The following is a 26,421-nucleotide window of genomic DNA, read 5'->3' on the forward strand; positions in this document are numbered from 1 at the left end:
CATCCCAGAGACTCCCGGAGGGGGGGTGGGGTCTGATGTAGCGCTGATCAAACTGTACATAAGTCCTACTTAGGGACTAAAGGAATTGTCTTCCAGAGCTGTGAGACTCATTATAGCCCTCTATGAGAAGACGCTAGGGCCAGGTCTCTTATGGATGAACTCTGAGGAGGACTACAGTCTGCTGCTAGGCTGAGGTGGTGAAACACAGAAAGTCCTATTGAAATTCTTCATATGTTGGCTGAAATCACAGAGTAGTGAGATCAAAACAAGAAATATTGGTTCTGACTTCTGGAGGCAATGGGGTGTTGGCACGCACTATGGGAAAGTGACTGCAACTGAAACTCCGGCAGAGCAAGGAGTCCAGTGGATTGTAAACTGAAGACAAGGTGGAAGTCGAGGTTCTTGTTTCAGAGAATAGAGTCCCAAGCTGAAGTCCGCGGGGTGGGAGCTAACGGTAAGAAGGGAAGGGGTGGAAAGGAAAATGAGAACTCAGAGTCAGGACTTCCAATTCTTTGCCTAACTCTGGGAGAACATTGATATGTCTACTGGTTAAGGAGACCTGAAGTCAGGATTACCGAATACTGTTCCCAGGCCCAGCCTGCTGGGTGATCTGACTTCCAGCTCAGGACTTCGCTTTGTGTCCATATTTCTCATCAGTGAGGCTTCCAACCATTGAACCAAACTGATTCGTGGCGGTGGGTGGCCAGTTACCTTCCCCTCTTGAGGTCCCATCATTCCTTCGGCCGGTGCCACCTGGCAGCCCCCACATACCATGTGCCATAACCTCATCTCTCTCCCACAGTGACAGAAGGAAAGGACAAGGGTATCCTGTTACAGCCAGGTCTCTGCCAGCCCTGTCCAATTCCTGACATGCCCTTGTGCAGCCAGGATCCAGTGGGAGGGTGGCAGGCTGCTCAGGGGCAGGGCAGAATCGCTGCCTATCGTGGCTCCCACTTAATCCCCAGATTTCCATTGTGGAGCAGTACAGAAGAGACCAACCAGTTCAGCAGTTCCTGGGGTAGCTGAGCAACAGTAAACTCAAACAGAGGTTGGCAACGGCCACCTTCAAAGACATGCAGAGTCACCGGGAGGTCCAGCTTCCCTCTGCCCTTACCTCCTCCAGCGCTGGGAATAGAAGCCGCCCAACCTGGCTGCTGAAGTCCACTCCTACCCCGCTACCAGCAGTGCCCAACCAGCAGCTGCTCTTTGCGCAAGTGTTTTCCTATATTTCTAGCTGAGTGATAAACAGTCCTGATGGGATAAAGGTGCCACAGTCTTCTCTGAAGTACTACGAGCAGTATGGGTGCGAGGGAGGGGAACCTGAAGGCACAAGTGCGTGCCTTTTCTTGCTACACCTCCCCGGATCAGTGGTGCAAGGAAATGAACTGATTCAAATGAGTCATGAGTGAAAGCGTGTAGTAGCACCTCTCCCAGCCAGGTGAAAGGAGCCATTGGGTTGTACACTGAGCACCCTGTATTGCTGCTTCTTGAGAGCGTAAAGTCTTCCAGGGTTTTGTATCAAGTGATACTTCTTTCGCAGCAGGATGACCCCCATGAAGGTGAAATAGTGGATGGGCAAGTGATACAGAAGCAGGGCTGAGGCTGTAAGAAAGGTGGAGCAAGAAAGGGAGAGAAAAGAAACAGTACCACACACGGAAGATCCCTGAAAGCTCCTCAGGAGCTGAAGGAGGAAAGAAGACCCTGGTATGTGCCTTTCTTCAGCAGGAGGGATGTTAGTCCCTGGAATACTACCAGAGCCTCATACACATGGAGCAGGTCTCACCACCCAGCTAGGGTGATCTATCCCCTTGAGCATAGCATGACGGTGGCTATCATGCCTCCGTGATACACGTGTGGCTGTATGCAACAGTGCTATGAGTCCTGCGCTAGGACAGTCTTGTGTCTGCGGGTGGTCAGATCCGTCACATGAATATGGTGTATAGTGGAATTCCTGCACTCGATCCGTATTGACCCGTTCAAAGGTATGGAGGTTTACCATCTGCTCATCTTGCTCAGTTTCAGGGATGTAAGCACATCCACAGCCAGGAGCCTCAGGGAATTGACCTGTACATGACACAGCCCTTAGCATATCATAAAGGTACAAGCAATTAAACGTGGTTTGGTCCCTACCAAGAGGGCTGAGCAGCCAGAAGTTATCCAGTAGCTTTGGAGAGGGGTGCAAGATAAAGCAGAGACAGGCTGTGCAGAAGGAATTGTCAGGGGTTAAGCCTGCCCAGGATGCCCCTGGGGAAGACAATTATGAGTTAGCTCTGCACTTGGCAACCTCTGCAAGATTTACTGCCCCAAAGAGGAAGATTAAAGAATTCCTCAAGGCAGAGTGTCAGCTGCAATAACTGTTAATAGCAGAACAAGAGGATGTGAAAGCTGTCGCTTTTTCCCTACCTGGCTTTGGAGAAAGCAGATTCAGCAGATGTCAGCCAACATCCACAGGTTGCTGTCCTTGCTTTGCTCCGCCAGTGGAAGGGAAGACAGCCGGCTGAGCCAGGCGCAGAGCGGCGCTGGGGACAAGGACAGGGGACTCAGAGCTGCCTGTTTGAGCAGACATCTCAGCAGCCTCTACTCATGCGACCAGGGCTGCTTTGCCTGAAGCCACCTCTGTATAGCTAGATGTCAGATACAAACTAAAACCCAGACTGTTTTATCACTTAAGATAAATTTTCTCCTAAGCACCTTACTTAAATAAATCTGTTCGGTCACAGATCATCTTTCTCACTATTCCCTAAGAAATCTGTCAGCAAAGCTCAGGTGGAAGCTGCGCTCAGTCAGAGTTAGCACACAGAAGGTGGCTACCAGGGCGCAGAGTGGGAGCGGGAGCCTCGTGCGATTCCACCCTGAGACACAAGTCCCTGGTGGGGGGCAGCTGGTAAACAGCAAAGAAGGGTTAGAAGTGCAATTAGTCCGTGTAACAACTGTGACCACCTTCTGCCACCACCCTGGGCCGGGCCAAATCCCCCTTCTTTCCTCTCTTGCACAAAGCTGGGTCAAGGCTTTTGAACATCCCCGGCCGCCTGTCAGCCCAGGGGAGAAATAAAAAACACAGCCACAGCAACGGGCAGGGTTGTATATGGGCCAGCCCAGGCTATCGGCTGGCGGTCAGACCTCGGATGGATCGTAGCTAAGGAAGTCTAGGACACTGGAGAATTGTTATGGGATTTAGTAGGGGTCAATTCTCTTCTTGTGGTCGGCACTGATACAGACAGACCAGCACCGCACAAGGAGAACTAAAATTATAGTATGGGTAGAAAGGTACTGTGCAACCCAAGCTATGGGATGCGGTAAACACCGAGACGGTTCCTTCAATCTCTCTGTGCAGGGCATTTCCCTCTGGTTCATGCATCTCCACTCAGGGATGCAGGACAGAGGTAAAGAAAGGCTAACGGCTGAAGCTCCACAAGCCATTGCATGTTTCCTACTGAGGGACCAGGTGTCTTCTCACCCAGCCAGGTTCAGTCCTGCAGCTCTTGGTCCCTTGGCATGACAATGGGCCTTTATGGCTTCTCAGCTACAGGTGGCTTTAGAAGACATCGGCTGGGTTGCAGTTGTCACCAACCTGCCCCTGCATGAGCAAAAATGAAAACGAATTTGCACCATCTGTACCCCCCAGCTATTGTCTCCTTCCCTTCCTGTGCTCAGAAGGACACTTGTTGAGGACCCTTGTTGAGCGTGCAGTGCAGAAGAGGGAGCAGAATCCATGCTGACGTTCACAAGGGGATCCAGAAACACAGACCACACGTCCTACCAAGAGCCACGGGATCCACGCTCCCAGCCTGCGCACGCAGTGTGCTGCAGACACCAGGGCACTAGGGGCCTGGATTCACACTTCTGGGACTGCAGTCACTCCAGCCAGAACTCACATAGTACGGCGAGCTCTGTAATTACCCAATTTATCTCTCCGTTCCGTCCTGGAGAGGAGCGAAGTACCGCGTCTTTCCCTCCCCTTTGCAGACACCTGATGCCTCTTTAGGAATGACACCAGATCCGCCCCATACCTTGTGCCTACATGAGCTGAAACGTTGCCCTTTACGGCGCTGGGCTCCTGGCCAGCACCTCCTGCAGCCGGCGGCCGCGCGTGCAAAGGGCCGGCATGTCTGCACGCAGCGCCGTTCCATTCAGCCTCTCCCAGCAGCTGCTGCGGGGGTGATGGGGACAAGCAGATCTTTTTTCAGACCCCCTGGGGACAGGCTTCAACAGGTCTGTTTATCCATTGATTTAAGAAATCCAGCTGCAATTAGGGTTAAGGCACTGAGAAAAGGAGCCCCAGCTGGGGACTTGGCTCAGGGCAGGGCTTCTGCCACCGTGCTCGCTGCGGTGCTTGCTTCATTGTATTCCTGTCCACACCACCATCATGCGTATGATGCAGTCACAGGGCCGGTTTCATCACTTACCTACATATCACACATCTTTCTGGCAGCAGAAACCCCTTCTGCCAAAGTCTTAAGGCTCTCTGATAAAGGAGACAGAGGAACAACCCTGGTCATCGCCACTGCTCACTGCCAATAGCCTCTGTCACATCGTCTTCACCAGGCGGCACCGAATCCCTGATCTTCATCAGCACGATTGGATCCTGCAAAAAAACAGCCTTGGCGCTGATGGAATTGGACAGTTTGATCTGTTTCCCCAAAGATGTCAGTGTTCCACCACTTCAGGTTTGTTTTAATTTGGAATAGACCCTAAAATCTTGCTAATCCTCTCTTTGTCGAGCCAGTTCTGCATCTTGTGCCCAGCTCTGCTGAGACCGCTGCCTGCCACGCTGAGCACTTCCAAAGCAGAGATACTGGGAGCCCCACTCATCTCCAGCTGCAACACAGACTGTCCTCAAAATGAAAAATGTCACCAAATCACAGCATGGTTGGTGCTGGACAGGACCTCTGGAGATTGTCCAGTCCAACCTCCTGCTCAGAACAGAGAGCTACAGCAGGTTGACTAGGGCCTTGTTCAAGCAGGTTTTGCATTTCTCCGAAGACTGAGATGCCACAACCAATGTTCCAATGTTTGGCCACCATTACCGTAAAGCCAGAAGTATAAGATCCACCCTGAGCCTTCACTTCTCCAGGCTGAACAGTCCCAGCTCTCTCAGCCTTTCCTCATATGACGGTTTCCTTCAGTAGGCAAGAACCCTCACTACTGCGATGTGGCTTACTTCAATATGTTTGGCTCCAGCCTCTCATGGATGCTCTTGGACCTTTCTCAAACTAAAATAGGTCATTAGCAGCAGGTATTTTCTTCCTGGTATTCTATACCATAATGAAATCACTGTTCAGTCTTCCTGGTTTAGATAGTTTAGCTCATTACTTTCTTTAAGAAGACTTTCTTACCTCCTTAAGCCACAGCCCCACCACGGTTCATTTCTGAGCTGTCTCTGGCTTTCCAGCTTGCCTGTAAATGTGGCACCGTCCCCAGGACTGCCCTGTGAGGCTTCAAACACCGATCACTCACTCCTACTTCCCACACTCCTGTTTAGGCCAGCAGGGATCTTGTCAGCTGCCTTTGCTGGAGATTTGACCACCTTGAGTGTCTGCCCCTCTTTAGCCGCGCAAGGAGTCCGTTAGCCTTTTTTGACAGAATAACACAATGACAACTCACACGATCTTGTGTATCCTCTATGACTTACAAAGTTTTTTCAGGGGTCCTTCTGTAAGGATGGCTTTTATTCCTACGTGTTCCAACCTGTATACAAATCTCCTGCGTGCAAGAAAATGTATTTTGCCTGAATGCACCCGACTTACCAAGTTATCCAGACCTCTTTGAGTGGCCTGTTCCTCTTGCTGTTTATCACCTTATTCATGTCTGTGTCATCTGCAGGATTTTACCTGCAGTGGTTTTGTATTTACCTTCACATCATGGATGGAAATGTTGACCAGTTTTCTCTCAACTATTGATCCCTGCAGAAACCAACCAAACTAACCAAAGAGCATTCCCAACTGACAATTATTTCTTCTGTCCACTGAAGTTTCTCAATGAGCTTAATGTATGCTTTATTGACTTTGCATAATACATCTTCTTAATCAATACAACATACTGTAATTTTCTTTATATCACTAGGTCATGCCTTAGAAAAATCATGTACCGTGATGCTATGAATTTACTTTATCAAACACAACTCGATTATCAAATAGAATGCTGAGTCTCGCATTCCAAAAAGCCACGTTCCTGTTCTATATCTCTCTATTAGCAAGCTTCTATATCAGATTTTCTGTTATTTTTCACTGGATAGTTGTCAGCTACCTGGCCTATAGATCCGTTGGTCTTAGGGCTTCTCCACCTTAAATGCAGGAACTGTCTTGGTACCTTAACACTCCTCTGCTATTCTTACAGTAATCAAAGAGTAATTAAAGCCAAATCTCAGCGGGCCAGAGTTGAGCAGCATTTATTACATTTTTGGGTAATGAAAGATTCTAAGAGATGGAAGCGGACAGGAGAAAACTGTGCCTTGAACAGGGTGAGCAGGATGCTGGTTGATAAGGTGGGTTGGGGAGTTGGAAGGAAGACACAAGGGATAAGCGATGTGGGGAGCAGGAAAAGTACAAAAGAGTAGTATGGCGGTGATGTTGCTGAGAGAGGAATGAGTGAAAGGTGTTTACCAGGTGATGGGGAGTAGAAAGGAAATGTTAGTGGGGAAGGTAAGGAATGGTAAAATGCCAGTGGGGGAGAAGAAGCTGGAAAAAGAGAGCTGGAGGTTAGGGAACTACAGAAGAGTGTGGGCAGGAAAGGATCTGAGGTGAAAGAAAAGCTGGGATGCTAGAAAGTGTGGTGCTGGAGCATGCATTTTTAGAAGTTACGAAGCCACTGAGAACGGAAACTGGGCTGGGGATGTTTCCAGCTATAGGATAAGGCTAAGAGCTGGAAGGGATTACCAACAGCAAAATCCTGGGGACTGGAAAGAGGTGGTAAGAAGAGCTTCTAACCCCTAATTCTCTCCCTGCTACCTCTTTCCAGGATTAAAATGTACACCTAGAAGGACATTGGGGAATTAGGAGAGGTGTGTTGCAGAAGAAGGGTTAAAGTGATGACAGGGAAAGGGAGACAGAAGGTCTTCTAGAGGGGTAACCAAGCATCTGAAAGAGGGTGAAGGACATCCTCTTAGGACCTGAAGGCAGTACGAGGGAGGAGGTGTGCTTGGGCGGGCGCCGGATAGTCTCGGAAATGGTTCCTTGGGACTGAAAGATTCATTCAGGAGAATAGGAGCAGGAAAGAAGTGGCAGTGGTGGCTCGTGCAGAGAGGGGCTGGCTCTGTGAGGAGGGAGCAGTCAGTCTGGAGGAGGATGAGGAGTGAGAGCAAGGCAATGGTATAGGACTGCTGGGAGGAATCACTAGGGGAGTTTTGCTGGGGTTATTTGTATGGATAAATTTATGCAGCCTGTGGTTACAGCTCTTCTGTTGGCCTTTCCTGGTGATGCCCAGGCTGATTACCCTCATAGTGCTACTGTCTTCTCAGCTGAATCCTACATGTGGGCGTTCGTGGCAGTGAGCTTGCCTTTCCTTTTGCACCTAAGCCACTGGAGGAGGGAGGGGAGTGAATCGTGCTTCAGCAGGGTTGCTGGTGTTTGCAGAAGGGTGTTTTCCTGAGTGATGGGAACTAGAGGGGGACACTTGTACAAACTGACACCGAGACTCCTGCTGATAACGATCCTCCACGCAGAAGAGTCCATCTGTCCCCTGGTCCCCGATGTGAGGAAACGTGAAGAAACGCATGGCAGTGGGCAGGTTACAACGTGTGATTCCCGGTGGCTTTCCCCAATGTCCCACCTCCGTGGCTCCCACCGCCATTGTCAGTCCCCAGCTACCACCTGCGGCCACGCACTGGGGGGGTCCCCAGCACCTCTACCCCACCGGCCTGAAGCCGCCCTTCGAGGGTGCTGGTGGAGGTCCAGGCAGCATCCAGGGGTGGCCCATGCCTTGCACAGGTTGTCCTGAGACGGCCGCAGCCTCTGTCATGCCCCTGCCCTCCCAAGCAAGCACCCCCCCCCCAGGGCATTTTGTTAAAAAGAGCCACATACAGAAACACAAAAGGACATATTTTGCTCTATTTCAAGACAAGGCAGGTGCCGCAGCCTCTAGAAAGCACCCTGGGGTCCCCGTGGCCTGGGAAGCTTTCCAGGCAGACAGTCATTTCCAAGAGAAGGGAGATGTTTCCAAGCCCCAGGGAAGCACAAGGAGATGGCACCGGGCAGCGCTGAGCGACGGGCCGAGGGCCATCAGCTGGGGAAGGAGCCTGGCTCCGTCAGCAGCCGAGAAGCTGCTCTCCGGGAGGCCACGGCCTCTCACACCCGGACCGCCACGAAGCCCCTCGCCGGCTGAGAGCCGCCGGCCTCCCCTCCCGCCACGGGGATCGCGTTCTAGGGTTTGGCCGCAGCCCCCTCGCCGGCCCCGTCCTCTAGCCGCCAAGGGCGGTCGACGTAGCGCAGGGCTCCGCCGACGGGGCCGCGCTCGGCCGGGTCGAGGGCCAGCAGGCTCCGCAGCATCAGGGCCGCCTCGGCCGTCAGGCGTTTCCAATGGCGGGGCAGGTCCTCGTCCAGGCCCGTCTCCTGCCACAGCATGAAGTCCTCAAAGAAAGGGTCCTCCGGCAGGCTCTGCTCCCAGGGGAAGTAGCCGGTCAGCAGGCAGAAAAGCAGCACGCCGAAGGCCCAGGCGTCCAGGCTGGTGTCAATGGGCACCCCCTGAGCATCGGCAGTGTTGCTGAGCTCGGGCGCGGTGTAGGGGATCACCCCGGCCACCAGCTTGAGCTTGGTACCCTTGGGCCGCGTAAGCCCGAAGTCAGTCAGCTTGATGCGCCGGCACTCGGGATCGAAAAGCAGCACGTTCTCTGGCTTGACGTCACGGTACACGAGGCCGCGGCTGTGGATGAACTCCAGCGCGCTCACCAGCTGCTTGGCACACTGCTTCGCGGCCGGCTCGGGGATCCCATCCTGCGCAGGGAGAGAGGGACGGATGGTACGCCGATGGATGGCAGCCCTGCCGGCTGGACTCTCTGCACCGGGGAAGAGCTTTGCACTTCTGGTCTTGCAAGCCTAAAGCTGCTTCAACGCTGTAGACCCCAGAGAGACCCACAGCCCATTGCCTTTATCTCCCTCCCTCCGACCCAACCAGCCTTTGGTTGGGTCCCAATCATTACGGTCCCAGCCCCCATGGCCTTGTAGCAGCACTCACCCGGGGTTTGATGATGGAGATGAGGTCTTTGTGCAGTGCTGGTTCGTAGAGGAAGCCGTAGTACTGGCTGGACTCGATGGCAATGCCAAACATGCCGATGATGGCAGGGTGGGTGGCGAGGGAAAGCGCCACGCAATACTCATACAGGAAGGTGTGCAGCTTGGTACTGGCTTTGGGTAGCAGCTTGAGAGCCATAGGAGTCCCTGGGGATGCGGAGAGCGGGTTAGATTCTCCCGAAAGTCACTCATACCAAAGCCAGACGGAAAGGGCACTGAGCAGCCGTGAGTCCGGACACTCACAGCCACAAGGAGGTCTCTGGCTACGTGGGCCTGTCAGTCTGAGCTAGGACTACTGGGGAAGAGTAGTGTCATAGACCTTGATGGCCTTGGCCAATCCCACCTAGGACCTCCACTCACACCCTCTGTCCACGGGGCTTAGGGCACTGTTTAAGCTCGGCCTTGGGGCTTCACTCTCTGCCTGAGCTGTGTGGTGGGAGTGCTGGTTTCCAGTTAGATCACGTCCGTGCCGGTGGCTAGCCATGAACCTGACTTGTGGATAGACTTCCCAGCTTGCCCTTGAACCCACCTCATCACAATAACCTTGCCTGATGTTCTGGGCTGCCTCCTGGCATCACCTGCTCCCTGGCTGGGTGAAATGGGATGGTCCCCGGCTGGGGAGGTCCCTGTCCCGCCACTCTCCCTGGGGACCTCCCACCGTGCCTGGTCCCGAGGAGCCACCAGCCCACCCACCACCCTGGCGAGTGGAGGAAGGCACAGTAGCTCATAGGGCGCAGTCGGTTCCTTACCTCTCTGCCTGTGGGTCACGAGCATCACGTGGCCATACTTGCCCCTGCCCAGCTCCCGAATAACCTCGTAGTGCTCGGCCACCTCGGTGCGCACCAGGCTCTGAGCTGTGATCTCCAGGAGCTCATCTAGCACAGTGGGTGCCGCCGTCCCCGCCGCTGCCACAGCCACAGCTGAGCTCTCGGCCATTGCTGAGTGCTGCAGAAACACCACAGCCCAAGTCAGGAACATCACGACATGCACAGAGAAAACCAGATCGGACGCACCGCACAAACCATGCCATGGCAGGGGATGTTTCTGCCACCTGGAGCCTGAGCACTCTCGCAGCTGTGCTAGAGTTGAGCTTGTGCATTTATACAGTACACCTCTGGGCAAGGCCCCTCATCATATAAAAGGTCCCTGTATTGAAGGGAACCTCCTTCAGCCCTCTAATCCTTTCTGGCCTCCAGACAGATGCTTGACTTTCTAATTGTAGTCCCTGGGGCCTCTCCTTTCAAAGACCTGGGTCACTTTTCTGTCTTAGCTGTACTAACGCTCAGCCTTCCAGGCTTTCTCTTATTGTAGTCTCCAAGGTGTTAGGCAACAAGCAAAATAGTAACAGAGTCCCAGATTATCAAGTGTAACCCAGTCCTCCTGCTCCCTTCAGCCTGCTGCAGGAAGATCGTGTCCCTCTACTCAGAAAACCACCCCTACTGCTTATTGAAGAAAGTCCTTGAGGTAGCAGCAGAGACAGACTTGCCCCTTAAGCAGAGGCACAGCTAGCCCGTGTGGCAAAAAAAAAAGGATTACTACTCAGAGGCAGTGTGCTCCGAGCAAGCCAAAGGGAGCTCAGTGCCTCACACGCCTGCTGATATTTCTGACCCAAAGTCACTCATCTGTGCAGCCAAGAAACTTAGGCAGGAAGGAAGCCTGGACATCAATGGCATTTTGAGCTACAGCCAGCTGCTTCAGACCCATTTCAGAGAAATGCTTTTTCAGTCCTCCCCAGCCAGCTACAAGGCAGCATTTTAAAGCACCTGTGGCAGCACTTTCCCCGACTACCTCCCTGTGCTCTGAACACAGGCACCCCAGGCCCGGGAGCCCCTCCTGGCTTTGGAGCAAGGTCACAGAACCGGAGTCACAGGATGGTCGAGGTGAGAAGGTACCTCTGGAGATCACCTCGTGCAACCTTCTGCTCAGAGGAAGGTTAACTAGAGCAGGTTGCTCAGGACTGTGTCCAGTCTGGTTTTGAATATCTCCAAGGATGGAGACTCCACAACTGCTCTGGGCAACTTGTTTGTTCCAGTGTTTGGTCACCTTTATGGTAAAAAATTTTTTTCTTATACTTAAACAGAAATTCTGTGTTTCAGGCCCACTGCCTCTTGTCCTGTCACTCAGTATCACTCAGAAGACTCTGGCTGTGCCTTTTCTACAGGTATTTATACACACCAATAAGATGGTCCCCTCAAGCCTTCTCCTCTCAAGGCTAAACAAGTCCCAGCTCTCTTAGCCTCTCCTTGTACAAGAGATGCTCCGATACCGTAATCATCTTCACAGACTGGATTTGTTCCAGTATGTCCACATCTCTCTTCTGCTGAGGAGCCCAGAACTGGACCCACTACTCCAGATGCGACCTCACTGGTGCTGAACAGAGAGGAAGGATCCCCTCCCTCCGCCCGCTGGTAACACTTTGCCTAATGCAGCCCAGGATGCATCCCAAGAGCCTGCGGGTTGCAGCATTCTTGGATGTGTCTTAAAGAGCGTGCAGTGAGACAGAGCTCCAGTGTAAAACCAGTGGCCCAGCTCTGCACCTACAAACTCAGGATCTCTTCCCATGAAACATTCTGACTCACAAGATGCCTTCTGGGGGAGGGAATAGGACCTCACATTGCTAAAAAGGAAGATGGCATCCAGGGAATATGAGTGGGAGCAGAAAGAATGAAGCCTTTTCCCTTAGTTCTTACATTGCTCTATCTGTGACCAGAGCTTATTACAGTTCCTTCAACTTCCAGCCCTCACTGCTGCTAAATCCGGTCATTCTTAAGAGTCCAGTAATGTAGCAACAGAATTATTTAAACCTGGGAAAACTACAAAAAGGCTGGATTTGTACAGGAGACTGGGACTACTTCTGGGAGAGCCCCGCTTCTTTTCCCTTCCCTCCTCTCCTAGACTGCAATGCTTAATCTCATCCAATTCAGAAGTGCCAAGTAATTGGCCCTGCGTTTCTGCAAAGGCTTTGGCTTGGTGCGACAAGCCAACGGCAGCCAAAGTTAGTTCAGTCCGTGGGGAGTTCAACAATGAACAAGTGCATGCATGGGAGGGGATGAATGGAAAGCTGGGGACAAACTCACGAGGAAGGACGGTCTGGAAAGTATTTTAGAGATTTTGCTTTGATGTCCTCCTGTTTGCTGCCCAGCTGGCACAGCTTGCGAAATTCCACGCAGCAAGGGCATCGCAGAACCCACAGACAAACCCACTCTGCCACTGACATTTCCAAACTGGTGTTGCCACATTTAGGTGTTAAAACAAATAGCTGAAAAAAAACCTTTTAAAGAGTCCTAGTTAGGAATATAGAGAAAAAACTTAAAATGTAATAGATCTTTGAAAGACATAGACCTCCCCTTGATATCAGATAGGCTAAAGCCACACTAAACAGGGAGTGGAACAACAGGAGAGATGTCTGCTTGTCTTATGCAGAGCACATTAGATTTATGTTTGTGAAAAAATATCAAAAGATCTCTTCTGTAGGACAGTGTTCAAATCAAATTCAAATCAAATTCATGGTCAGATACAAGTTCTTGTCAGCAAATGGTTCATGATCTTCTCAGATAACTTAATTTCTCAAACCTGAGTTAGATAAAATTTCTTCCCTTGTAGGCTGGCCACCTGTTAGCGCTATCTAACCCAAAGGTTAGAATCTTCTCACTGCATCCACTTAATGTATTATTCAATAATGATATAATTTTCAAATATCTATTCACTGATGTGTTTTTATTTGTATTTAATTGTTTATTATATGACTCCTTTTTTTTATATGATTCATTACTCCTCTCTTATTTCTTTGTGAAAACTTGCTTTTGTGAATGGGAGGACATGGTTCGCTCTATGGTCTTGGTTCTCACCACAGCTTTGGGAGTCAGAACATTCTGGTCCAGAAGCTTTTGCAATAAAAAAAATCCAAAAAACCTCTCGTGTCCTTCCACTCCACATTTCAAGTGAACTGCGATATAGGTGGCAACGATCCTTACGTCCATGCGTGGCCCCACTGGCAAGGGAGGGCCGATTGTCTGGGTACAGAGTAGAGCATCAAAGTGAAATAGCCAGCTTGGAAAAATAGACCAGCCAGAGGATATAGGTCGAGCGTCCTGAGGGACAGTGACAGGGTCTGATCAGGGCTCCATCTGAAGGCAGCCCCAGGTACGGTCACTCCAGAACCGTTTGCAGGTTTTGGCTCCTGCAGCCCTTGAGGAAAGTGATTACAGGACACGGTCCGTCCTTCAGGAAATAGCCGGAGCTGTCAGGGCTTTCTCTGAGATTCCACTGCCGGTAGCTACTAAGCTAAACGAGGGCCAAATTTGGGTCACCACTGAGCTGAGCGTGCCTGGGTGCTCTGCACCTACCTCTGCTACCTTCTGGAGTGCCACTTGCCCTTTGCAGAGTGACAAGCACTGGGGAGGAGGCCACCAGGGCCCTGGCCAGGATTCACTCACCATTTGGCTGCGTGGTCTTGAAGGCAGCAGGCAGGGTCCTTTCCAAACCCGTTCTTCCCTCCACTACCCATCTTGTGCTTCATCTGCTAGAGGTCCTGCTTCTAGGCTGTCAGCGTGTGAGAAACCCTAACTCCCCCCAAAAGTCTCTAATTACAGCAGCAAGAAATTCACATCCTTGCCACCATCAGGAGATGCTTCCCAACTTCCTCGGGAGCTGAGGAGGAGCTGGCCTGCGGAGATACGGTGTCTTAGTCTAGTAATGTTATTCTGGTTCTCCAACCAAAATGATTAATAAATTTGGTCCAGAAAAAGACTTCATACATGGCAAGAGCCAAAGACAGTATGATCTCTGCATAACAGAGATGGCACTACGATGACAGAATCACAGAGGTATGGAGGCTGGAAGAGACCTCTTCAGATCATCTAATCCAATTCCCCTGCTCAAGCAGTGGCAGCTGAAGCAGGTTATCTAGGAAAGTGTCCAGTCAGGTTTTTAATATCTCCACAGATGGAGACTCCACAACCTCCCCGGGCAACCTATCATGCTGTTTAACCACCCTCACAGTATTAAAAAAAAAAAAATAAAAAAAAAATAAGTGTTGTCTTGGGGTTTAGATGGAATTCCTCGTCTTGTAATTTGTGCACATTGGCTCTTGTCCTGTCAATGAGCACTACTGAGAAGAGTCTGGCTCACTTTTCTTCATTCCCTCTCATCAGGTATTTATATACACCAATAAGATCCCCTCTGAGCCTTCTCTTTTCCAAGCTGAAGAGCTTCAGCTGTCTCAGCCTCTCTTCATATCAAAGATGCTCCATAAAAAATGGTCTTGAGCATATGGCATGTAGGGTCCATTTTCTTGCCTGACCTTCTACAGAGCTTTAACCCAAACCAAATAACCAACAACATTTGGGGCACCTCTTACAAAAAGTCATGTGGGCTTGATCCAAAGAAAAACTTTGGTTAACTATAAAAGCCAGTGTTAAGGTTCTTGCTGTTATGTATTTATATGATACCCTAATCTGAATTTACCTAACCTGCTGCTGAAGCTTCTCAGCTAGAGAAAAAAGTTTTTTAGTGCCTGCTATATTTCTCCTGACTTTTGCAGGGTTTATATGCACTGTGATCAGAGGTACCACCACAGCCTATGAGAACATATTTTAAACTACATAGATTGAGTAAAACTAGCAGGGTACAGCCTGAAACCCGGGCTATGTATTTAGCCAATGCTTTACTTCTTAGGCTTCAGAAACCATCTGGCACGCTGTGCTTCTGTAATGCCCACATCAGTTAGTTTAAAAACAGATAGATAGGATGCTTTCAGAAATTGTAGTCACAGTTTGAAATTTGAATAAACATCTCCATGCTCTCTTCTTACCTGTTAAATGCCTTCAAACAACCTTCTGTCCAATTCTCAAACGAAGGCCTTTTGACCAGCTCTCAGATCCATTTTATGGCTCTTTTCTGAAGCCTCACCTTCTTTTCTGCCCCCCAAGTTAAAATCCCGACTTGTCCTGGGGGAGAACTCTTTTGGCAGGAACACCACACTGAGAAGCTGCACTACCTTATACATCCATTATGACTCCAGAGTTTTTCCAAATTACTGGGGGTTTGGAGGGGGTGAAACTCCACTTACTCTTCATGTCCCTTTCTGGGTGTTGCCTGCCTTGTTTCTGCCTGAATACTTTCACACCGCCTTTAATAAAGTACATTTTGCTCAAATGCACTTAATGTATCAAGTAATTGGGATCACTTGGTGTCCCTGCTGTTACCAAACCACCACATTCATTTCTGTCTAGGGGCTGTGGAAGGACCCGACCTGCGAGGGTTTCCTCTCAACCTCTAAATCATTGGTGGGAGTTTGGAGCAGTTTTCAGCCCGGTATTGGGTTGTACAGCACCTGCCAGAAATGTCCCATTCACTGATCATTCCCTGAAAGCTATCTGCACAAATTTATCCTGGCATTGCTCAAAAATCAATAAGCCATGCATTTTTAATGGATGCAAAGATAAGCCCAGTATAATTGGTGTCCTCACCCTACACAATTAATTTTATTAAATCCTGACTCTGTTATAATACTTTTACGTTTGTCAATGATCTAGAAGAAAACATCCAGAAAATCTTGCAAATTACACAAAAATGGGTTTGGGTAGATAATGCATTGCTTGATAAAACTAGTGCATGCACATAGATACATAGAAAAGTGTTTCAAATGACCAAAGAAGTCAGGAGTTTAGTCTGGCATTGAATGACGGGGGGGGGGGGACCACAACCCCCCTCCCCCCCAAATGTCACATTAATCAGACAAATCTAAGTTCTTCATGCTGCTTTGTAGATAAATTTGCCACTTGTAACCCAGAAATATAGATCTAGTATAGCCTCACTTCCTTTGCAAGCGTTAACATGTAGGATGATACAGAATTGCACTAGAAATAATCCGCAGTGATACAGATGTACATCTTAATTATACAGATACAGGTCTAAGAGAATAAGGGTACAAGGGTTACTGATGTTGCAGATTCCACTTTTGCATTCACTCTGCTGAAGAGAATGCCCCAAAAGCATCAGACGCAGGAAACAGCAGCAGTGAGAGGCAAACTAGCCTTTTCCAGATGCTAAATTAAGAAAATAAGCATCACTATAAACAAAAAAAAAAAAAATAGATATAGCCATTCAGCTTTACATAGACTAAGAGAGATTATAACAAAAGAAGAGATCTGTTCTGAGATGACGTGCCTCTTACAGTGAACTCGTTTCTGCAGAGGTTCCTACACACAGATGCCCTGAGACAGTCTGAAATTTAATCTCTGAAAATCAGCTGAGTTAGGAAAGCTGTATTTCTGAAAGGCTGGCCACCTGCTAATGACTTCTGCACTAGAACTGAGAATACCGTGCACCAGTGGATTTTGTATTTTTATTGGAAAGGCTTTCCTTCCATTAGCTCTGCTTTGCATTGTCCTTTATCTACTTTTTTATGATGTTTTTTGCAATGTTAAAAAAATATACTGCTGTGAAAGCCTAGTTTCTCTAGGGTAAATTTCTTTAACTCTTCTGGAGGCCAGCTGATGGGTCAACAGAATTAGCTGTTGGGTGTTTTCTATCTTTTTAATGGTATCGGCGAGACCACAGTTCAGCAAGCTAGCCCTGGTGTCCACAGTTTGATGGAAAAAGGACCAGAGAAGAACCAGGAGAATGACAATAGGGCTGACAATTACAGGGGAAACTTCCAGGGGAGCAGTCTTTTTAGCTTATCAAACAGAGAGCAAAGAAGTGACTCTCTCATCTGTATGTACCTTTGTGGGTACTAGAATTTCACTACAGAGGGCTGTCCCAATTAAGAAAAAGCATTATAATAAAACCAATTGCTGAAGCTGAAATGAGGCAATTTCAGACCTCAGCTGGGGTGCAGATTTTGTGAAGAAGGATATTTGCCCCTAAAAACCTCATCAAACAGCGTGGAAGAATAACCTTCCATCTCTGGAACTTTAAACTCAAGAAGGGTGCTTTTTTTTCGCCTAAAAGGCCCACTCTAGCGTGTTTAATACACGCAAGAGATCAGAACAGATTATCGCCGCGGTTGTTTCTGGCCTTATTGCTGATAGATTTATGAGCTTCTTTCTAAAACTGGTCAGCAGGCTAGTGCTTAATCTCACTGTGGAGAACCGCAGCACCATCCCCTCAGCAGAGCCGCATATTGCTCTTCTCGGGCAGAAACACCCAGCAGCCTCCCTGGACCGAGCCCTGTAAGCCTCTCCCCAGCAAGCAGCACACCAAAATCTCTGCCGAGCAGCCTCCTCGGACACAAATAGGCAGCAATCTCACCCGGACCAAGCGGCATCACACCCTCCTCCCAACCAACCAAGCTGGTACCGTGGCACCATCCCACCGGCCGCGACCAGCCACAAAGCAACTTTTTTTGGAGCAGACCCACCTAACGAGCTCACCGTCCACCAGATGCGTGGGAAACGGGCGCCCTCCGCGTTGTCCCACCACGCTACGCCGGCGTCCCCAAAACTGGTTCGTGAGGAGCGGGCGCCCTTTTACGTGCCCGTCCCGTCTCCTCCATCCCGCCGCGGCCGCCACCTTCTCTTCCCACGCTCCTTTCCCCTCCGTCCTAAAGCCCCCCTCACCTTCTCCAGCAGCGCAGCACCGACGGCCGGCCGTGGACCGCCTCGCTTCCCACCGCCGCAGCCTCCGGGCTGGGTTCAGCCTGCGGCCAGCAGCCGGAGGGAGCTGCCAGGCATTACGGGGCTAAGCGTGACGCTCCGCCTCTTCCCCATGTCTCTGGTCCTGGGGGCACGCTGCGTCCCCGCTGAAGGTGACCTCTGGGAGGGAAAAAAAAGAGGGGCGAAAAGAGGGGAGGAAAGGGGGGGCCGTCCGTCTGCCCCGCTTCGCGGAGGGGGCTGCGTCGCAGGGGTCGGGGCGGGGTGGTGGTTTCTGCTCTAGCCGTGCCGTCGTAAGCCCCGGGAACCCTTCGGCAAGCCCACCCTTTTTTGCTTTTCCCTCCAGTTTGGGGTCTCGTTACAGCTGGGGGAGCAAAGCCGGTCCCAGGGCTGGCGCACGGTCCTCGCTCTGGGGCCGTGCCAAGTCAGAGCGCGTCCCCGATGGCAGGGCTCAGAACGACCCCGGGCTGCCGGCGCTTGCCCTTGGCTACCAAAGGGGCCGGAGACATGCCAGGCACAATTGCCCGAGCATCGGAGACCAGGCACAAAACGTAGCTGGTTCAAGGTGCATTCATGGGGCACCACGGGTCGGGCTCCTCACACACACCAGTACGACAGAGCATTACGGTGAAGCTGAAATCATTAACGGTAACTACAATGACTCGCAGGCATTTCACCCGTTCTCAGTACCTCCACCCGGACTCTTTTCCTGTGCCAAAGTCCTCTTTCTTCCACTTGGGCGTGGAGAGGAAAGCAGCTCCTGGGGACATGGACACCATGCTGGTCCTAGGTCTTGGCTCTGAAGCGCTGATTTTCTCTCTCAAGGAGATGGATCAGCTCGGACATCTGAAGCAGCGACGCGTGCAGCTGTGACACAGGACTGTCACAGCACTGGCCTCCCTGTTCCCAGAGCTGGGGCCGTGCAGGGGACCCGTAAGGCTTAAGCTGTCCTGAAGAGCCTCCCCACTGCCTCTGGGGCCACAGTACGGTGAGGAAGGCTGAGAGACCGCAGAGGTGCAAGACAGCCTAAGAGAAGAGAGCAGAGCAGCCCCCATAACCGTAAGTACTCTGGCTCTCCAGCACAGGACTGAACCTCCTTGCCTGCTCTCTGAAGGGAGGGTAATTACACCGAGGGCTTGTCACGCCGTGCTCTGCCCCACGTAGGGGCGAAAAGGTGAGATGCGCTGGACTGCCATCGCAGACCTGCAAAGAACCACTCTGCCGCTGCTCAGAGGTGGTGCAAATCAGAGGGCAAGAGGAGCAGCACGGTTGGGCTCCCAGCTGTCCCGGTGCTTCGGGATAAGAGGTGGGAAGTGAGGTCGTGATGCTGATGACCTAAAGGTCTTGTGCCGTTCAAGGCTGCCCCTTCACACTCATTCTTGAAGGATGCTCCAGCGGTTGGGAAAGGCCTTCAGTGTGCAAAGTCCCCGCGGGCAGGAACGTTACAGCCGGGAGAAGTGTGAGTGTATAGGAGAAACCTATCCAATATCCACGAATTCAGCACTGGGATAAATGGATAGTGTAACCACCGCTCCCCAGGAACATGGCCCCTGTATTATCTAGTCTTCTGGGGAACAGAATGGGTGAGACTGTTGCCTCTGTTGAGACACAAGTCAGAAGTCGAACTGAGAAGTGTCCCTGGGGACTTGCTTGAAGTCACAGTTACAAGGCAATGCTGGGAAAGGAGCCCAGGTTCCCTGACTCCCCAGGCCCTCTCTACTCCACTCCAACCACTAACTCAAACCTGCTTCCGGATCTAGGAAGAAAATACAGTAGTCTTCCTGATTTTCCAGCTCATTTTTTAAGAGACAGATTCCCTGTGTTTTCCGTTCCTACTGAGAGTGGGACCTGCCGAGTGGTTTGGCGCAGAGAAGAGACCTCTTTCACAGCCTTACCTGCAGTGCACCAACAAGGAGCAACCTGGCCGAGGGCTTGCTCCCTTCCTGCGGTTCATCCGAGACTACATCTGCAGGGCTCGTCATGCCTTTCCACGACACAGGGAAAATGTCATTTACCTGTGTGCCACGTGTGTGTGTGAGACTCCCTGCTCTCTGTTCCCTGAGGATTGAGAGCATTTGTGCCTTTCAGGACCTCGGTAATTTAACACCTACACCTATCTCTCCCACGCTGCACACATTTTGTCCTGCTGGCAACCAAGATATTGGTCAAAGTCAACACTGGCAGAGCTGGAAATATGGTGTAACCAAGTCCACCTTTGTCTTTCAGAAACTTCGTCCCAGGCTGTGGACTTGAGGATACGCCATCTCCAGCCATGTGGAACAATTTGCCTTCAGTGCCGTAAGCAGACCCACAAAGAATCTTGCAATAAGTCAAGGACGGTTGTGGATCTCCACATCCTTCAGACAAACCCTGTAGGCAGCCATTGGAGGCGAACAGAAGAGGAAAAGTGGAAGGGGGAGGAATTACAAGTGGGTATTAATGGCACTTCTGTTCAGATTGCCTAACATGGTCCACTGCAAAGACTCCCTTCTGATGCTTGTTTATGCTTTGTGACACACGCAGGCATTGGGGATGGCCTATGATATCTAACAGCAAATACTTTATGAAAATGCATCCTTTTCCTCCTCTGAATTATTGTTAGTCTAACATGATAAATATTCTGTCCTTTGCATGCCTGGGTCAGAATAGGCAGCACACAGAAAAATAATGAAACATGAACATTCCCAAGAGCCAGACATGGCAGCCAGTGTCAAAGTCATAGCAGTGACAATTGCGTGAGGAACAGCTGGACTAAAGCAGCTACAGCGCAGGGACCTAGTCAAGAAGGATGCTCCCACACCTCCTTAGTCCTTCCTTATCTTCCCTTATCCCTCTTCTTCAGCATACACACGACAGCCTATTTCACTCCTGTCAGAATAGCAGCACTTCTTCGAGTACACACCATACACAACTCTAAGGGATCAGGGTTGAATTCCTATTAGCGAGTGCTCAAAAGTCAGATGGTGCCAGAGGTGTGGTTGCAGCTGGAACACTGTCCCTTCAAAGAGAAATCCTCCAGGCTCCAGCGAGTACCCGAAGAGCCACTGAGGGGACGGGCTGTTCCAACACACTGGTAGCAGGACGCTCAGTTTCCCAAGTGTTGGCCTTAGTGTGAAGCCTTTTTCCCAATATCCCTGCGGTGATTTCCACAGGAGGTAAGCTGGGTGAGGAGGTCTGTGCTCCTGTTTTGGTTACCCAGCCACATGTGGCTCTTTAGTTTCCATCCTGTACTATCAGAGGCACCAACAGCACCTAGGGCGATAGAAGATGTGATGCCATTTGACCCCAAGAGAGCACTCTTTGGTGGTATGGAGGCCTATCAGCAGGGGTATGTGTGAGAGAAAGGTGCTGAAATACGAACATCAAGCTCCTTTACCAGGACCTAAGATGGCATTGCTCTTTTAATATTGTAGTCTAAGGCCATACTCGGTTTGCCTATATATATATATATTCAAACTGACCATAAGCATTTACCCAGAACATCACTGACAGCAGCTTTTCAGAGCAGTCACGATCCCTTCGTTTCCAGCACTCAATTTTCCCCAGTCCTTTTCAGAACCGGCTTTGTGCCTGATGCTGGGGTCGGAATAGCTCTTTGCCTTTCCCCATTGCCTTCCTACTTCTTCTTTTAATAATCCTGCGAGCTGCCAAAGCTTTCCTCCCCTCCGGCCTCAGCAGGCAGGCACGCAAGCCAAATCTGCAGGGTGCTACAGGGTGGGGGCTGCCTCCTGGACGGAGAGCCGGGGCCCTGAGCTCTCCTCGGCACCGGCCGGGTGCTCGGAGGAGCCCACCAGCTGCACGGACCATTTGTGCTCTGAGGTCATTCAGAGCTATCCCATCGCTGAGGAATCTGCTGGCCCCCTTCCTGACAGCGCCATACAATGTCCCACCTCGCCTGCCAGCTAACACAACACGCTCATGCTGAGCCCGCACCCTGCTCCCCAGAGGTCCTTCCAACCATGGTCCCCAGCTTCAGCAAAACCACTCACACCCGAACATACAACATCCAGTATCCAGGATGCACATCAGCCTTCTCCCCGAAGCTCGATGACTTATTTGTCACCACGAGTACAGCTAGGGACGATCCGGGCGGCAGCTCCCACCGTAGCCCGGCGAGACGGTGCCATCGCAGGAGGCTGAGCTGGCCGGGGCTCTGGAGGGCTTGGAGACAGATCCTGGGGAGGGGAAGCGTTGCGGTGGGGCTTTGCAGGAGAAAAGGCTGGACCGGCAGAGGAAGAAGGGGACTTGGGTGGTAGGGCAGGGACTACGTGTTTTGCTGGGAAGGCTTCCTTCTGTGGGCGCAGAGAGAGGGGCCGGTGGCTCCTAAGCAGCAGGGAGCCAGGAGACAAGGGGGATGATAACAAGGCTGGCAGGGCGAGGGCTCTCCAGCCAAGGCTTGTCCCACAGTTTCCCACAAAGGTGAGAGCAGGGCAGGCCCAGGGATGGACTCAGGTTCAGCTGAGAGTCCAGATCATCGGGTGAGCTCGTGATGACGAAGCAGGTCCAGAGTCCAGCTGAGAAGTTGATTTGCAGGTCAGGGTCAGTCTCAGCGGTGGTAGCCAGTGCCAGACACAGTCCAGTAACTGCCAGGCAGTTCTGAGGTCAAGCCAGGAAGACAGTCCATGTGCTAGGGTTCAGATAAACAGCATTTATGGCCAGACACAGCCATGAAAGAGGTAGAGACGAACCACGATACAGCTCAGGCAGGGGCTAAAGGCCCAGGGCTGAGCTGAAATAGGGCTCCTGGTCCCAGGGGCAAAGGTTACAGATGGATACCCAGGTGAGGCTGGTGAGGGCCATCAAGACCTATCAGTGCCCTTGGGGCAAATGATGGCTCATGCCTACCTCTCAAATTTTCAGCAGCTTCATGTGTGCCCCTAGCAATGGGCTGGAAGGCAAAGGATGCTCCCACTTCCCGAGGAAGGCTGATCCCTCCTGTGTTCCCTCACCTCATTTCTACAGCTTCATCTTCCCAGGGCAGCAGGCCAGCACCCTGCAAACCATCTTCCAACCAACCAGCCCAAAGGGACCGCTGCTGCTGGGACGTTGTCCCCAGCGTCGGTGTCTCATCCAACACCAAGGCACTGCACGAGCCTCTCCTGGGGCTGCCCACAAAATCAGGAGGGAGGGAGATGTCCCCCATGGGGTGTCTGTCAGCAGCGAGTGCCTGCTTTCTGACAGGTCTGGGTGGCTGGGACCGTTAGTGGGTGCACATTTGGGGCACGCAGGTCAGCTGGGCTGTGGTGCTGGCCGGGGGCATCGCAGCATCACGGTGCCAGGAGGCCCCTCTCAAGGCCAGTTTGTGCCCCCCAGCGCCCACCCCAGGGCTGCTTCAGCCAAGGTCATTCCTGGAAAAAAGTTTTGTCCAATTTTCTCTGAAAGACATCCAGTGACGTGGGCTCCCGGCTGCCTGCAACACTGCCGCCTTCTCTAAAGAAAAGATGACAGAGGAGAGGAGATGTAATAGCTATAATAAATAGGTATAATAAAACCTTGACGGGAATAAATAAGTTGAAAATAAATCACCGCTCACTGTCTCTTCAAAAGACAAGACACAAGAACTAAAGGCAGGTCCAAAACAAACACAAGGCTTCCTCACACAGCACACCCTCAGCCACAGACACCTTGCCTCGGGAGAGCGTGGGTTATAAATGTTTATGTGGTTTCATAAAACAGCTGGATGGAGACACTGCAGAGGAAAAACATAATTAAATGCAAAGATTCAACATCTGTCTCAGACTGCGGGAGGCTAGGAGACTATTTGGGGGATTTACTACATACTTCCTTCTTATATCTTCCACAAGGATTTTGCCACTGGATGGTCTCACAGCCAGGCTATAGCATTAAACGGTGTTTTATTCTGATCTGGTTCAGCTGTTCTCATTCATCCTACTAATGAAATGCTGTGGCGGCACGAGTGTGCTGCAGCACCCCTTGGGCAAAGCTAGCAAGGCAATAACCTCCACGGCCCCGTTCTGCAACCCCTTCTCCCCAACAGCCCCATACCTGCTATTTAAACAGCCGGCGAGCGATTGTCTGTCCTGGGCTAGCTTGTCACCTTTGCAGGGTCTCCCTGCCAGAGTGACAGCTTTCAGGTGGGCCAAGGAGGTACGATGGGAGGACGTTTGCCTTGTGGGTGGAACGGAGACCTCACAGGACAGAGGGTTTCCAGAGAAGGAGTGGGTGCCAGCCCTAAGCAGCAGTATCCTGGATTACATGTCCTTTCTCTTAAAGGGCCACCTGTGAAGTCCTCTGTCTGTGGGATATATCAGAGGGTTTATCTAGTGCTAAAATAGCACCCTCAATCCCACTCTAAATACTCTTGCCAATGATGCCCAACATTTATTTTGGCTGCTGCTGCATAAGCCCATTTATAGGGTAATAAACTACAAGTCCAGGATCTCCTTCCTGATCTGCACCTGCAGGTCTGAGCTCTGAGGTCAGCATCATGTAGGAATGTGCTAGATTATTTTCCCGAAATGTATTACCTTACATGTATTTATGTTGAAGCTCATCTGACACTTTTCTGCTCAACCACTTTGTTTTGTTGTATCCTTCTGAAGTTCCTTGCCATCAGAACAGTATTTGACCACCCAAGGAAAGTCAGTATCATCCTCAAACTTGGATATTTTACAGTTTAGTCATTTCTCAGGTCATCCATGAAGATGCTGAATAAACCTAGTCCCAGGAGCAATCCCTGGGCTACCCTTTGAGAGGAACCTCATTGCTCTCTCCAGCTTCCTGAGGAGGGGTAGGGGAGAGGGAGATGCTGAGCTCTTTTTCCTGGGATCCAGTGATAGGACACGTCAGAATGGTTCAAAGCTGCACCAGAGGAGGTTTAGACTAGACCCTGGGAAGCATTTCTTTACCGAGAGGGTGGTCAAACACTGGAACAGGCTTCCTGGAGAGGTTGTTGATGGCCCAAGTCTGTCAGTGTTTAAGAGGCATTTGGACGATGCCCTTAACAACATGCTTCAACTTGGTCAGGCAGTTGGACTAGATGATCATTGTAGGTCCCTGCCAACTGAAGTAGTCTATTTATTCCATTCTATTCTATTCTATTCTATTCTATTCTATTCTATTCTATTCTCCTATCCCCAATGCTTGTTCTTCTCCACCCTGAGAAGTGTCCCATGCGCCCTACCCTTTGCTTCTTGTCCTTTACTCAGTTTTCATTCCATAAAAGGATCTTTCCTCCAACCCTGTAGCAACTTACTTCTTTTAATAACTTCTGGTGAACAACCTGTCAATGGCTTTTTGGAAGTCCAAACATACTATGTCTCCTGGATCCCCTCCCCTGTGCTTACTGGGACCCTCACAGAACCCAGCACGGCAATGACGCAGGATTTCCCTTTACAGAAGCCACACCGACTCTTTCTCAACAGACTGTTATTCACATACTCATCCATCTTACACTTTATTATAGACACCAATCTCTTACCACAGATGGAAGTCAGACTCACTAGTCATTTTTTATAGTGGGGGGGTTGCACTTCCCATCCCACGGTGTTCTGGCACAGAGACGTTAATGACAGATTATACAGCTTGGCCAGCAGTTCGCAGCTCCACATTTGAATTCCTTCAGGACTTTCAGGCAAATGTCATGCAGTCCTAGTGACTTATTAACATTCAAAGTATTTTTCTGGTCTTACTTCAAACTAAGCTGTCTCCTCTGACCAATCTACTGCAAATGTGGCTTCAGGAGTGGAAATCTCCCCACCAAACAAGGCACTCCTCTGCTGGAAGGTGGAAGAAGTAAGTGTATCCCAAGGCTTCTCTCCCAGGCAGACATAAAAGAAAGGAGCTTTAAAGCTTCCTGAACTCCCTGGGACAAACATTTGAAGTCTGATGTCCTGGCAAATCCACCTCCCAAGCTGAATTCTCTTGTCTCTTCCCCAGAAGCTTGGCTGCCAGCATGGTGGTTGCTGCATCTACTGAGGGGCAGAGGCAAGAAATCAAGACTCATCTGGAAAGATACAATAAATGGAAACTGGACCCAGGTGACGCTAGGGGGTGATATTAAACTAAGGAAAAGTGCATTAATTGTATAGATTCATCTAGCTGCTTTGAAATTCAGTTCCATAGAAGTGATCTGTTACATCTAACTTCGAGCCTTCATTCTTCTGAACTGGAGACCTTCCAGAGTCTGAGCTTCAGCTTTCCTTGACACTGTGGTCCAGTGATCCATCTCTGGTATGAGACGACACTAAGTGAATACCTAGATACGTGGACGACTGAGGACAAGGGGCAAAAATGAATAGCGGGCAGACATGCAAATATGCAGGCAGAATCAAAAGAGGCAGAAAAATCTCCTTTACTTGATGAGATGTTACTGGATGGACATGCATGGTGGGCGTAGAGATTTCAACTTCAACATCCCTGCTACCACAACTCTTCCCCACAGAAAAAGGAAGCAGGACAGTTGTGGCTGCCTTGAGGCAGACCCTGATCCCTGTTAGCTTGGGTTTTCCTTCATGCTATCCTGCCCTGTAGGAGCTATAGGACCTGTCTACTGCTGTGGTCTCCGGAGACTTTTCAGTCTGTGTAGCCCCCCGCCAGGGAACTGCCCTCCGAGTGACGATCTGCAGGCATGACACAAG

The 26,421-nt window shown here is 50.6% G+C and overlaps 1 protein-coding gene across 1 annotated transcript; it reads right to left on the reverse strand.

The window, feature by feature from the left end:
• Positions 1–7,936: 7,936 nt before the first annotated feature.
• LOC126048659 (serine/threonine-protein kinase SBK2-like) lies at positions 7,937–17,892 on the reverse strand. Its single transcript, XM_049823938.1, has 4 exons — positions 17,789–17,892; positions 9,974–10,169; positions 9,169–9,371; positions 7,937–8,927 (listed from the first exon to the last, which is right to left on the reverse strand). Exons 2-4 carry the CDS (start codon positions 10,158–10,160, stop codon positions 8,358–8,360), a joined length of 960 nt encoding a protein of 319 aa, XP_049679895.1. The 5' UTR covers positions 10,161–10,169; positions 17,789–17,892; the 3' UTR covers positions 7,937–8,357.
• Between the last annotated feature and the right edge of the window lie 8,529 nt (positions 17,893–26,421).

The sequence above is a fragment of the Accipiter gentilis genome, chromosome 20 (assembly GCF_929443795.1).
Source record: "Accipiter gentilis chromosome 20, bAccGen1.1, whole genome shotgun sequence".
Taxonomy (NCBI): domain Eukaryota; kingdom Metazoa; phylum Chordata; class Aves; order Accipitriformes; family Accipitridae; genus Astur; species Astur gentilis.